Below are 15,000 nucleotides of genomic sequence, written 5' to 3'. Positions count from 1 at the left end.
GGACTAACACACACATATTTTCTCAGGAGGAGACTCACACACACACACACATTTCTCAGGAGGAGACACACACACACACACACTTTGTCTCTCTTACACTCTTACTCCCATCGTCCCTCCCTTCTCTTGCCCCCCCCCCAAACCTCACTCCTCCTCAATAATGTATCTCTCAATGGTCACAGTATGTGCGTCTTCAACAAAGCATCAATGTTTCCACCTTCCGGAGAGCAGCTAATGTTCTCTCCAGAGAGAGAGAGAGGGAGAGGGGGAGAGAGAGGGAGAGAGAGGGGGAGGGGGAGAGAGAGGGGGAGAGAGAGAGAGAGAGGGGGGGAGAGAGAGGGAGAGAGAGAGAGAGAGAGAGAGGGAGAGAGAGAGGGAGGGAGAGGGAAGAGAGAGAGAGAGGGAGGGAGGGAGGGAGAGAGAGATGCTGTAGTAGTGAGGGCTCGTTGAACACTTCATCCGCTCCACAATAGTGTGTGTGTGTGTTTATGTTTGTCATGCTATGACTTCCTGCTTCCCTCTCTGGCCCAGTCAGAAGCGTGACCACTGACTCTCTCTCTCTCTCTCTCTCTCTCTCTCTCTCTCTCTCTCTCTCTCCCTCTCTGAGAACATTTGCGGCTCTCCGGAAGGGTAAAGGTGGAATCGTTTGATGCTTTGTTGAAGAAGCACATAGCATGTTATGTATTGTTGTGTTTTTCCCCTCTATTAAATAGACCTAACTATGTCCACCCCTGGGGGGAGGGGGGGGGGGGGGAATGGGGGGGTCAGGTGTTCATAGGATTGAGTTACTTGTGGGATTTGTTACGTAAATATTTATAAACGTTTTTCTTTTTTTTTTAAATCTATAATGTTTCATCTGGAAAAAGTAGGCTAGGTGAAGTTCTGACATTTGTGTGAGCTTCCTGCTAAGCTGTGTAATCATTATCAGTATATATTAATATTATTATTATTATTATTGTTGTTGTGTATCCGGGGGTTGCTGAAGTCCACAGTGAGTGACAGAGAAAGGCATGAGCCTCGTGTGATGAATGGCATGAAGCTCCTACCATTGAGCCACTCCTGGTGGAGGCAGTTGATTTTGATCCCCTTGTAATGTTTACTTGAAATTAAAAGTCCTAGTGACAGAAAGGGGTTAGTGTCCCATCTGGCTGTGTGTGTTTGTGTGTGTTAGGTGGGGGTGAGGGTATTTTTGGGGAAGTGTTGTGCAGTGTGTGGATGACCCAGATAAGGATGGTACTGTAATGCATTAATGGCCCTAGAGAGAAGGTGGTGGTGGGAGGGAGGGAGGGGGGGGGGGGGTTGTTTTGTTGAAAAGGCGTTATATAAGTCTTCGATTTTATTTAACCTTTATTTATTCAGGGAAAACACACTGTCTCACTGTCACCAATGTCTCTTTTGCGGGTGTGCCTCGTCCACAATATAGATCCAATTGCATAAACAACACATTAACGATACAACACAGTGAAATACAAAGTACACACACTGATTCATCAAAACAAGAGCGTGTCTGTGTGAGCTAGTGGGACTGAGTGGTCCAACCTCAATCTACTCTGCAGATGGTTCTGTAGGAGGAGCACAGAGGCTAAAACCAGTTATTCCTAATTCCGTAGACACCCGCGGGACATTAAAAAGTAGCAATCTCCGAGAGCGTGTCTAATCACCGTTAGGTCGCCATGAAAGCAATGATGTGAGGTGAAATGGGAGTTTTTCAAGTAATTGCTTTATATACAAATGAAAGCTAATGATGAGCCCTTCTTTCGGAGTCAAACTGCAGGCTGATGCAAAAGACAATGGCGGGTATGGAAGCTATCTCTAGAAATGAACTGCCGAGTGATGATCGATGTCTAGCGGTGTAAGAACTGAGTCTAGGCCAGGGAGCGGTGTCGCCTGGACAATCTACCTCCTCTTCTCAAAGGTGAAGCAGGACTTATTTCTATATATAAAAAAAAAAAATCTAACTCAAGTTCACGATCGGGTTTTTCAACATGCGTTTTGAAGGACAGTTTTTTTTAATATGTTTTTAGGGCATTTCTGCTTTATTGGGATAGAGATAGTAGAGATTGACAGGAAGGATGGGTGAGAGAGAGGAGGGATGACATGCAAGATATGTCGATTGCCGGAATCGAACCAGGGACCTTGCGATGATACGGTATGCGCCTTAGTGTGCTACGCCGTTTGAGCGCCCCTGAAGGACAGTTTTATCATCAATCCGTATCCCCAGGTACTTGCGTATAATGAGGGAATGGTTCAATTTGGGCTCCCTTCAGGGCACCCGTCTGCAGATGGCTGTAATCAATATCACGGGGTCTACTGTAGAGAAAAAAACATAAACAGAGCTTTGTCCTCATTTAGCGCCAGCTTAAGATAAACAAGTGATTTTTGAATACACGTGTGAAGTGCGTGTGTTTACTGATGCCCTATGCTCAACAGGAAGTCGAGTGGCACCATAGATGTCATCGGAGGACAAACTGGAGCCATCAGCCGGGTAGAAGGACGGCGTCGTCACAATATTGAAGGAAATAACATTCAGGTGTGTGTGTGTGTGTGTGTGTGTGTATGTATTGTATTTTCTTCTGGACACAGGACATATTTCTTAATTGTGTGTGTGTGTGTGTGTGTGTTGTGCGCTTGTCTTGCAGGTACTTTCTGAGCCCGCCTCTGACGCTGAGCCCACCTCTACTAAGATGCCCCCCTTCTTCCCCCCCAACATCCCCCCGCCTCCTTTCCTGCCTCCTCACAATGTCAGCTGTGCCCCTCCACTCATCCCTCCGCCACGTAAGGGACTCCCCCCCTCTCACACACACACACACACACACTTTCCCCCCCAACTCCTCCCCGTCTGGGAGCCCTCAGACGTATGTAATGTAACGCAGGGTTAGGTTTAAGGTTAGGTCAAGGATTAGAGTTAGGGTTAGGGTAAGGTGAGAGGTCGCAGGAGAGAACACATCCAGACATACCATCCAGTCAAATCTCGCCTCACTGCATGTCGATTCCCTGAGGAATGGAAAGACGCTCAACAACGACGTTGTCCTAACGATGTTGCCGTTTCGTTGTCCCGGTCACAAAATGTCTCCCGATGTGGATGTGTGTGTGTTTTAAATATGTGTTTTGGTTTTGAAGTGAGGATCTTTTTAAATAGAGAGAGTCCAAGTTTCCCTGCGTGGGTGAGGTGAGGCATCTGGACAGCCGGGAGGTTGGGGGGGAGCAGGTTTTAGTTGATGCAGTCGCAGGTTCAAATCCCATGCCCCCTCCCCCCCCCCCCCCCCCCCCCCCCTCCGAAGGACACACTCATGACCCGCCATGCAGGGAACATCCAGCTGTATAAATGACTTCTACGTCACAATGTCAATCTGGGAGTGTGTGTGTGTGTGTGTGTGTGTGTGTGTGTGTGTGTGTGTGTGTGTGTGTGTGTGTGTGTGTGTGTGTGTCTAAAGCTGCTCCATATGTCTCTGTAATAAATAATCACCATGGATAGATGTGGAAGGACGAGGCTGAGGGTTGGAGGTGTCCACAGATGGGCTGAGAAGGGTGGGTGTGTGTGTGTGTGTGCGTGCGTATGCATGCGTGTGTCTGGGCACGTGTGGACGACTGTTCTGCGCATGCCCGCTCGTGCGTCTTTCCCCAGGTGTCTGTAATGTCCTCCAGGTGTGTGTCAGTCAGTCCTGTCAGTCTCTCTGACTTCCTCTTCATCACGGTGAGTAAGCCAGGGAGCGGGCAGGAAGAGCCCCCCTAGCCTGCTGGGCTCACAGCTGAGCCCCTGCCATCTCTTCATCTTCAAAGATTCCAAAATAGACACCCCCCCCCCCCTGCCCCGCGACTCACCCCTCTCTCACACACACACACACACACACAAGTTCAGTGAGCGCCTTAGCACTCTTCTGTCTAACCCCTGTGCCAGAGCCCTCCCTGATACAACCAAAATATCAAACATCCTGTCGACCCTACTTTGAACAGGCGACCCCCGGCCTTTTGAAGTGTTTTTGCGTAGCGTTTTAACTGTGCCACTCCCCCCCCCCTCCCAACACACACACACACACACACACACACACACACACACACACACACTCCCCCCCCTCCTTTAAGTCATAGGCTCTGCCTCCTTTTGTGATGCAAATGTGCAACGCGATAAAAATAGCTTCTGGAGAGAGAGAGAGGGAGGGAGGGAGGGAGAGAGAGAGAGAGAGAAAAAGTGCTGGCACAGCAGATTGTGGCAGGAGAAATGTGCTGAACAGACCAACTGTGGGGAAAGGGTGATAGAGAGAGAGAGAGAGAGGGGGAGAGAGAGAGAGGGGGGGGGGGGTCTTTGTTTCTGTTGGTGCAGTAGGGTCACATTAGCGGACTAGCATTTGATAGGGACAGTTATTCCACGGGCACTCTATTGTCGTTGCAGGTCTGTGCCATCTATCAGTGTAGCGTAATACAAAAGCACAAGGTGGTGTGTGTGTGTGTGTGTGTGTGTGGTCCTCCTCCCTGGTGCAGCTAACACTGGTTAGTGTATACAGCAGTGAAGGCTGGTGGAGGTACAAATCAGAGGACAGGCTCATTGTATAATGCGATATCAAACCATTCCATGCATTACAATAAGCCTGTCCTCCGATTTCTACCTCCCCTAGCCTCCCCTGGTATAGGTGTGAGCTGAGTTTGACACTTGACAGTAATTCCTCACGGGGACACTGATACAGGTATCAATGTTTGTATATGGGACGCTAGCAAGCTACGCTGTTACTAGCATAGAGATCCCTACAAAGTTTGTGTTAGCATAAAGTCTCTACAGCAGGTTTGTGGGTTTAGTTCTGTCACCAAGGTCAGGCTAAAGATGACCTCGGACCCTTGTGTGGGCCAGAGAGAGCAGCATCTGTTAGCTAGAGTAGGAAACTAATGTTGGTTCGAAGTCTGATAAAGTGAGTTCTACAGAGGTCAATATGACTAGCGATGGTCAATGTCAGAGGAGCAATCATTAGCAGGGTTCTCCCCCAAAGAATGGAAGATTGGCGCTGTGCCACGCTGTAAACATGACAAGGGAAATGAAACGCTATATTTAGTCATGACAGAGTAACTGTCTTTGATCGCCGACGACATTGTTGTGAAAAACGAAAGCGAAAGTGTTACGATGGTCCTCCAGTGAATTCAGCGTTTTAGCTGTATTTCTTTTGGCGCATTTTGACGTGAATAAACGCGAGTCGGGTTTTGTTGACGCAATCCAGCAACACGCTGTTGAAACATGCCCGGGGAGAACCCTGAATTAGTCTTATGTTTTTTCATTTATTTAGGTATTTACTTGACAAGGAGAGGACACATTCATCAACGTATCAGTTTACACATCAACGTCAATGTGTTAGAGTTAGCGAGAGAGCTAATGGGCATCCCTAGTCCCTGGGCAAGTTTAAAACATGTATCCTACACAGAGGACTGTCAGTGGTGTCAGTCAGAAGCAGTGTGTTTCGCTTCTACTAGAAACAATTTTTTTTTGTGGAATGCCCCTTTAATGCAGTACTACAGCAGCAGGCTGCGGTCTGCAGAGTATCAGTATATCAGCTCCATCTGAAACGCCTCCCAGCGTAATGGCCCTTCTCTGAGCCACGCAAGCACAATCACCAGCAATTAACCCGCTCCGCCATTAGCCTAGCTAGCTTTCTCATACGCTGCCAAGCGTGCAACTCATGCCCTCATCAAACGCTGGCTTTTGAGAAAGCTGCAGGTAGAAACAATTACTCACACACGCAAACACATTGTGTGGGGGGGGGGGGGACTTTTTGAACTGCGTGTGAGTGTGTGTGTGTGTGTGTGTGTGTGTGTGTGTGAGAGAGAGAGAGAGAGTGTGTGAGTGTGAGTGTGTGTGTGTGCGTCCACTGGCACATGGAAAGATGCTCCATCAAACTGAGCAACTACCTTTGGAATTGAAACAGCAGTTAACTGATTAAAATGTGCACTATGAAGACAAGTGGGTGATGTTGGCGTGGGGCAGATAAATCCTGCGCTCATTTTCCTAATCACTGTGGTGCCAACGGCGGGGGGAGGAGAGGGAGAAGGGCCACGCTGGAATTGTTTGATCAGTTTTAACAGCATATTGATTACACAATACAGTATCATCTATCATCCATCTACTGAATATGCATGAATCTGACCACAAATGGCTGTCTTTTAAAATGCATTTCACTGTGTTTTGGAGCCTGTGCGCATGTTTCTGCTATGGCTGTATCTGCAATTGAAGCTGAAAGTTGAGCATTGTGTGTGTGTGTGTGTGCGTGTGCGCGTGTGCGTGTGCGTGTGCGTGGATGTTTCAAGGCATCGCCTGAAGCTAGGCCAGCAGCAGCAGGAGACATTATTACCATGTTGAAGGCTTTTTGTTTTGTGTGTCTGTTCTCAATAGCTGCCTTCATCAAGGTCTTTCTCTTCTGTGAGGGATGTTCAATCGCCAACGTGTGTGTGTGTGTGTGTGTGTATGTGTGTGTGTGTGTGTGTCACTGCCTCCCTTGGGTGACTGTGTGTGTGTGTGTGTGTGTGTGTGTGTGTGTGCGCGCGTGCGTGCGTGTATCAAAGGCCTTTGGTCGGTCCTCCACAGTGCCCACAGTTCAGCCCCCTCCCTCAGAGTGGGGGCTGGCGTCTGAAAGGAAAGGAAGACACTTGTACATTTCAGTGACAAAGCAGAGGCGCTGGAGGCTCCTTTTAATACCACAGCAACTCTCTTATTCCTCTCCCTCATCTGTCAGCCCTTTTGCACTTTTTCCCTCTCGCTGAAAACGGCTCTGAAACACTCTCACATCAGGGGTCTTTGGGAAAACCGAAAGGGATGGCGCCCAGATGTGACTGTGTTTTTCGGTGCCTCTTCAAAGGACCGTGTGTGTGTGTGTGTGTGTGAGTGTGGGTGAGTGTGAGTGTGTGCGCATGTTTAAGAGAGAGAGAGAGAGAGAGAGAGAGTGATTTAAAAGGCTGATTGTATCACCCGAGCACATTGAAACTCTCATCATTATAAATAGCGGGGCCATTAAACGTGTACTCAGGCATTTGACTGGGGCTTGTTTTTACTAACGATACAGGCAGGGCATTGAGTTTGTTGTCATGACAATACAGATGACGTGGTGGTTGTTGTGGCTAGTTATGTGATTGATTGTTGGCCGATGATGTAATATACGGTTGGCTCTTGAGCGATGTGTCTATTGACATTAGACAGCATTTGATTGAGTGATTTGAGTGGCGGTGGACCCTTACCAGCGTTTAGCATTGTGTTGATGTATGGATTATCTGCCCACTTTACGCTCCCGAACTGGGTCGAAAAGTATTTGAAATCCTTTAAAAATAATTGTGAGCGTTTGGTCAAGCCTGCCTGGAGTGCCAGATGGGCGGGGTTCACCTTGCCAGGCAAAGTCAATCAAGCACAGATACTGTGTTTTTAGATGATCTTCAAATACTATTTGAACCAATGTCGTCTTATATTGTCTGTGTTGTATGACTTTTATTTTATTACTGTGTGGACTGGTAAAGCAGTACACTGTTGTGGTGCTCTCTTTTGTACAATCATGTTTTTTTTTTTTAATAACTCATATTCTGAATGTGTTTGTTGGTGTTCCTTCCAGGGATGCCTATGAATGTCCCTCCACCTGGTAAGCATTTCTACTGTGTTGGAAAACTGGATGTGGTGTGTGGCACGTGTTGGTGTGTTGTGTATTCTATGGCACGTGTTGGTGTGTTGTGTATTCTATGGCACGTGTTGGTGTGTTGTGTATTCTATGGCACGTGTTGGTGTGTTGTGTATTCTATGGCATGTGTTGGTGTGTTGTTGTTTTAATGCTGGATTGTTGTGTTGTTGTGCTGTTTAAATATGACTAAACATTCAGTGAAAACGCACACATATACACACACACACACACACACACACACACACAGCCACACTCGCCTCGCACAAATAAATAGTAATTAAATGTGTATCGTTACTTTAGTGAGAAAAGGGAGATGGGAGATGTGGAGGCCGATTGGGGAAACTCCTGGTCTGATGCATGTCGTAGCCATTGGCTTGTACGCTGGATATTTGTTATCAAAAGGTATTTTCATAACTGGGACTGCCTTGCTTTCATGACTGACAGGCCCCTCTCCTTTTCCCTGAAGGTTTCCCTCCAGGAGCCCCGCCTCCCTCTTTGATCTCCACCTTAGACAGGTGAGTCTCTGTTTGTGCGTTCGTGCGTGCGTGCGTGCCCTCCTTCCAGATGTGTGCGATATGGGTATGAGCTCTGACTGTCTATCCCAGGCTGCACTATAGAGGGAGTGGTGGAAGCAGGAGAGACAGCAGAAGGGACAGGGAGATGAGAGAGAGAGAACCCACTTACTCCCCAACCAGAGACCCTGGAGGAGCCAGGAACACACACAGGCAAGAGAGACAGAGAGTGTGAAACAGATAAAGTAGAGGTGTAGTAGACCCACACAGCTCAGAGAGAGAGAGAGAGAGAGAGAGAGAGAGAGAGAGAGAGAGAAAGAGAGAGAAAGAGGAGACAGGGGCCCAAATAAAGACAGGAGACTTGTGAGAACTGTTGTTTCACATATTAGGAAACAAATGAAAGGCGAACCGTTTGGAAAGCGCTAATCGCTAAAGCTAATCACGTCTAATCACAGCCGTTATCTGCAAATCCAAACCGAACGGCTCGTGAAGGGCGGCGCTCGACCTCCCAACGGCAGATTTCGGAAAGCTCTTTTTGTTTTTTTCGACCGAAACGGCTCTCTCCTGCACCGGACGTTATTCATCATGAGCCCTCTGCTCGTTCTCAGGGTCGCCCCGGATTTGTCACGGCTGTTTAGCACTTTGTAACGCTCACATTGACATCCTACGGATTTTATTTTCCTTTTACGGATTGACTGTAATTACCACTGGGGGAGGGGGGGGGGGGGGGGTGTGCCCCTGAGAGTACAGATCGTCCCCCGGGCCTGTCCACATCAGACACAGAAGGAACGCTGCTTGCGTACTTGTTCCAGGTTTCCTGACGCCACGGCCTATCAGCGGGAGAGAGAGAGAGAGATGGCGTTTGGCGCCGTTTCGCGGTGTCCTCCCTCCCTGACCTCGCGGCCGGACGTGTGACCGAATAAGGCCAGAAACCCAGAGGGCCGTTTGTTTGTCAGTACCCCTCCCTCCCTCCCTCCCTCCCTCCCTCCCCCTTTGTTCCCTCTCTCCGTAACAAAACAGCCTTTCGTCCCAACCTCTCTCTGTAGCAGGGGGGGAGGCCGGTGGAGGTAGAAATCAGAGGACGGGTTCACTGTTATGCGCGGAACACGTGTGTGTTTGATTCCGTTCCGCGTGTTACAGTGAGCCCGTCCTCTGATTTCTACCTCCACCAGCCTCCCCTGCTCTGCTTACATACTCCCACAGCGCCGTTCCAGTAATTTATACCTCTCAGACCACCGCAAGGCCACGTTTTATTGCGGGTTCTCTTACTGCATGTTCTTAAAAGGACTGCTAAATGACTCTTTGCTTTTGCTGTGTGAAGGCTTATTTTCTTTTGGATGTTGTGAAGGCTAACTACTGAGTCACAGTCTCTCTCGCCGTCTATGTGTACGTGCGTGTGTGTGTGTGTGTTTCTCTCTCTCTCTGTCTCTCTGTTTGTCTGTCTGCTTCATGTCTCTTCATCTTTCTTCTTCTTCCCTCCCTCCCATTTCACTTTCCCCTAATTTGTCTCCATCTGAATTCTCTCTCTCCTCCTAAAGGACGGTTCCTCTCACATCTCAGCCATCTCTCTCTCTCTCCCTTTCTCTCTCTCTCTCTCTGTCTCTCTCTCTCTGTCTCTCTCTCTCTCTCTCTGCCAAATCCTCACATCCTTCAAGGGCTTTTCCGCTTTTCTCAACTCTGCCAGCCATCTCTCCAGTACCATTTATGAATCATTTCCTCTGCTTTTACCATCACTTCAAACATCTCTGACACACACACACACACACACACACACACACACTTGGGGGGGATATTAGAAACAGCAGGTAGTGCTGGCATTGGCCTAAGCTTTGCTCCAGACCAGACACTTCATCTTTGGCCCAGGGGCCTCCTTAGACCGAGGCTTAGGACCAGAGCCCAGTCCTCTGTAGTGTAACACACACACACACACACACACACACACTGGACCCCACTCATCTCTTCAGGCCAGTGGCAACCGTGACTCCTGTCCTCCTCCTTCTCCTGACCCGACAAGCCAGAGAGAGACTGTGCCTCCTCACCAAACACACATCTTCAAGGCTTTCCATGGAACCTCGTTCTCCTCATTGGAGGAGAACGTCTCGGGTTCCTCCCCTCAGACCCTATCCTCCAATGGGTTTTTGAGAAACAGGCGAGGAGGAATCTAGTCTCTCGATGACAGACCCGGAGCGTTCCGCACGCTCCACCTTCTAGAGTCTGTCAAACACGGCTTGTTCAGCGGTTACCGAACAGTCCGAAATGAAATGACCGACAGGTCGTCGCACCAATCAGATATCGCAAGCGAGCGCATCCAGTTTTGAAATGTAAAAACTTCGAGCGTGCTTTTCCTCGTTTACTGTTGGACATCTCCACCGCTAACGAGCTAGCGAGCTTCATAAACCACTCTGCGACGAAAAAATGAAACGTAACAACGTGGGGGACAGGGAGGCTATCTAGGCCCGTTACTATTTCCACTTCTGCGTTCGAGGAATTTTCGAGAGGGATCTCTATCTCTCGGAATGCCAATACAAGGCCGATATAAGCCAAGCAGACGTTGTGTCTGAGAGTCGCCCGTCTAACGAGGCTAGGAGGAATTAAGTCGAGAGATTTGGCCTACGCCTCACTTTATTTCTGTGCTACTCTGATGTACTTTACCGTACTGTATCCTCGATGACGATTCACCTCCAAAAGACCTGGGGTTCCTCCATTACGTCGAGATAAATCTGTGTTTTATGATGATGAGATGCAGAGGCCATAGAGAGAGTAGTGTGTGTGGAGAGAGGTCTCGGCACTGATTGACCATTAAACACTATACACAGTCATTATCCCCGGCTGGAGGGTCTCACTCACACACACACACACACACACACACACACACACACACACACACACACACACAGCCAACTCACTCTGCATCCAAACAGACTTCTTCATTTACACATCATCGGAGAAGGAGAGAGAGAGAGGGGGAGGGGGAGAGGGGGGGAGAGGGAGCTTGGCCGGGGCTGAAAGAAAGAGAGAGGGAGAGATGGAGAGGCGGGCGTCCATCCCATTCCATCCCTGCCAGGGTATTTATAGAGTGTGTCTGTGCCTGTGTCTGTGTCTGTGTCTGGAACCCGGACCCACACCTGGTCGAAAGCAGTCCTCTTGGACGGGCCTCACACACACGATTCACCTTTCGGGGCCCACGCCGCACTCGGAAGTTTTCAATGGGAAGCGGGGCGTGGCGACAGGCTAGGCCGTGCGGACGGGCAGAGGACCCTGCCAATATCAGTAATAGACCACCTCCCGCCCCCCCCCACCCCCTTTCCCTTCCCTGCCAGCCCCCCGTCCCCGTCCCCCCCGCCCGGTGGGTTGGCTGGCCGCACGCTGCGCCTTGACAACGTGCCAGTCACATCAAACGGGTGGGAAATGGAGGTTCTGAATCGGGGGGGGGGGGGTGGGGAAGAGAAAAAAAAAAAAAAAGGTGTCTTTGATCATGAAGTTACCAGACCCCGTTCACTTTCGCTTATACCTACCTTCCTTTCTTTCTTTCTTTCTTCTTTTTCGTCGTTTTTTTTTTCCTTCTCTTTTTTTTTTTTTTTCGTGTACTCTACGTTTATTCTGCCCTCTTTTCTTTTATCGCTTCATGAAAATGAATGACTTCCTGGAGCAGAGGAGTGTGTTCTGGCTGCCGTCGGTAGAGAGACTTGGCTGTTTTCACTCAGGTCGTTCCGACTGTTTGTTCTTATTTTATCTGTGAAGTAATACATGTAATATGCGCTCCCTCCACTTTTTTCCGCATATGTTGCAGAAGGGGACTGGAGACACGTGTCAACCAGAGGCTATAAGCTAAATACGAGACGTGGCCTAGCTAGGACCGTCGGACGGTGCAAAAGGCCCTCCGAGGCTACAGATGGACCGTCGGCTGGTTTGAATCTCCACGTGGAACGTTCTACTGTATACAGTGTCAATTAAGGCTCCTCTCGCTTCTGAAGTCCATCCAGGTCTGAAATAAACACGGATCAAGCGGATCAAGAGATGAGGACGGATGTTGTGTTTTGTATTCATCTTGATCCTAGACAGTATTACACGTGTACGTTCGATGTGTGGACTGGCGTATGTTTTGGGTATGAACTAGTATAGATAATGTGTTTGTGGGTCTTTCCTAGTGTGGACTATGTTTTGGGTCGTGTATGTCATGGTAAATGCGAAGTGGGATGCTTGGGACTCTTTAAAGCGGTAAAGATGAGTGTTAGGTAAGGGTTATGGTTAGGTTAATGGTTAGGGTTTAGTTTAGGGATGTCCCAAGGATCCCACTTAGCACCTACTACAGTATCTACCACATAACGTTTGCGTGTGTGTAAGGTTCACTGTGTACATGAAGGGGGAGCAATTCTCCCCTCCCCCCTCACCCCCTCCCCCCCCCCCTTCCTTGAGATCCCTTCCCCCGATGGGACAGTTGGCTGCGCTCTGGAAGGTGTCAAAACGGTGTCGTCAATCCATGCAGAATTGATGGGATGAATTCTGATTGGTCTCCTTGCAAAACAGCTCCTAACTGAAGTCCTATGGTCTCTAAAACAGAACCATCCACACACATGACCTTCTGTCTGTCTTCTCGTCAACAGTGGTCGTTCTGGAGGCTATGACGGACACTCAGTCCCACCACCGTACCCGTTCCCTGCTGGTAGGTGACTGACTGACTGACTGACTGACTGACTGACTGACTCCATCCATCCATGTCACATGCCATTACAAATGAGCCAGAAAGCTCCACATCATGTATGCAGGCAAGAACAGATCTTTGCCTTCAGCTTAACAACCGTCAATGCCTTATAAGCCATATGAATACAAGGTAATACAACAATATGGCACTGGAATTCACATCGATGTCTGTCATTGTGTAATTCAGCTTACTGCTAATTGTACATGCCTAGAGAGGCTTTAAACCACACTAGTTCGTCCGAGACACGAAGGATAACATTTGGGGTTAGGGGCTCAGGACTTAAGGCGTATGATGGGAAGTGGGGTGGGTTCCTATTATTCCAGAGGAATAGTCCACAGTCATTCATTCAGATAATTTCCTCATTCCTCGTTTCCTCCGACATTTTTTATGGGGCTTGGAAAATGAAGGTATTTCCGACCTACAGGACAAAGAAAACATGTGATTTGGCTCTGGCAACCTGTGTGTGTGTGTGTGTGTGTGTGTGTGTGTGTGTGTGTGTGTGTGTGTGTGTGTGTGTGTGTGTGTGTGTGTTAATGAGGGTGTGATGTCTTGGGCTATGTTTGGAGTGTGTGAAAGTGGATTCTTCTGTTAGGGAGAAAAGCCTCACGAACACACACACACACACACTTTTGGTTTTGTTTGGTTTCCCTCCGACAGCATGTCCTAAATATGCTGTTTGAGTTAGGTGTGTGTGTGTGTGTACATGTGTATGTGTGTGTGCCTACGTGTGTGTTGTGTTAATTATGTGTCAGTTATGTGTCCTAAATATGCTGTTTGAGATGGATCTTTTTGATGGCAGCGTTGCGCTCTGAAGTTCTTCTTCATTTCTAGAATTCTTTATTTATTGAGTTGTCTTTTTGATGTTTTCTCCCTCCATTACCACCGATTGAAATACGTATCGTGTCATTTTTCCAAATGTTTTTAAATTTAGAATCTCCTGAGGTCAGGTGTATAAGATGCATCATGTCCTCCATGTTCCCTCCAATCCAGCTGACTGGCCCTCTCCTCTCAGGTGTCTACCCGCCCATCCCGGGGGGCGTGGCCGCCTCGTGGGCTGGCGTGATTGACAGCGCCAAGGCGTGGGAGCACTACGCGCGGAGGGACAGGGAGCGGGAGCGCGACAAGGACCGAGACCGGCGCGAGAAAGAGAGGGAGCGAGAACGAGAGAGCCGGGACCGGAAGAGGGAGCACAGCCCCCCCTCCTCCCAGGACTACAACAGGTGATTGACAACCGGAGCGGCCAATGTGCGGTTCTACCTCTAGAAGGGCGATAGGGACTGTGTCCCGTAGGCGAGGGTTCGAACCTTGGTCCTCCGGGGCGTGGAAGACCCTAGCGTCTACCAAGAGGACCCTCCTCAAGGTCAGAGGTCGACACTGACGCTTAGGTCTCGGACAGGGCTACCTCGTACAGAGAGGGAGAGGAGAGCGGAGCACACGTAGCGGAGGTGGTTTGGAATCACGAGGCTCCGCTCTCCTCTTCCTCTCTGTATCCTCATCCTCATAAGTCAACACTTCAGCCTTTAGGCTCCCTTTCTGTCCTCCCTGTGGTTCTCTCTCTCTTTGTCTCTGTTGTCGTCTGGGTACAGATGTACACACACACAAACACACACACACACACATACGTACACACACGTGCGAGCAGGCAGAGAGAGAGCATGAAAAGAGGGAGGAGGGTAACGTGTGAGAGAGAGAGGGAGGAGAGGAGAGGAGAGTGCACTGCTGCAGTCCAGACTAGAGGGGTGTGTTTAATAGCTGCCAGGTGTGGCAAAGTGCAGGAAGTGTGTGTGGCTCTGGCACTGGGGCTAGGGCTAAGGGGGTGTGTGTGTGTGCGTGCGTGCGTGCGTGTGTTTTTTCAGTGGTTGAGTTGCACTGTGGCTAGCTGTCACCACAAGGGGCAGAGTGGAGCCAGGAATTGAGCGAGAGAGAAAGATTACAAAACCCACCAGCCTGTTCTGGTGCAGAGGGGCCCACCAGGCCAGAAAGAGGGCTGGAGAGAGATGGAGAGACCACAGTACTTAGACAGAGGAGGAGTGAAAGAGCAGGAACTGCAGAGATCTAAAGAAAGAAAGAAAGAAAGAAAGAAAGAGGTCTGTTTTCTAACTAAACGCTGATTTACACTACAGAGCCGAGCCGAGCTGTACTGGGCCAG

At 49.2% G+C, this 15,000-nt stretch overlaps 1 protein-coding gene across 1 annotated transcript in view; it reads left to right on the top strand.

Annotated features, from left to right (window-relative positions):
* LOC310824620 (pre-mRNA 3'-end-processing factor FIP1-like) overlaps positions 1 to 15,000 on the top strand; it is a 25,750-nt gene that overhangs the window by 6,045 nt on the left and 4,705 nt on the right. Inside the window, exons 9-14 of the mRNA XM_083697881.1 lie at positions 2,431 to 2,530; positions 2,640 to 2,775; positions 7,575 to 7,601; positions 8,104 to 8,152; positions 12,754 to 12,812; positions 13,864 to 14,071. Coding sequence (XP_083554007.1) covers positions 2,431 to 2,530; positions 2,640 to 2,775; positions 7,575 to 7,601; positions 8,104 to 8,152; positions 12,754 to 12,812; positions 13,864 to 14,071 — 579 coding nt within the window. The remainder of the gene's footprint in view (positions 1 to 2,430; positions 2,531 to 2,639; positions 2,776 to 7,574; positions 7,602 to 8,103; positions 8,153 to 12,753; positions 12,813 to 13,863; positions 14,072 to 15,000) is intronic.

Source organism: Argentina silus, assembly GCF_951799395.1.
Source record: "Argentina silus genome assembly, contig: scaffold_153, whole genome shotgun sequence".
NCBI classification, from domain to species: domain Eukaryota; kingdom Metazoa; phylum Chordata; class Actinopteri; order Argentiniformes; family Argentinidae; genus Argentina; species Argentina silus.
This window is presented reverse-complemented; position numbering and strand designations above follow the sequence as displayed.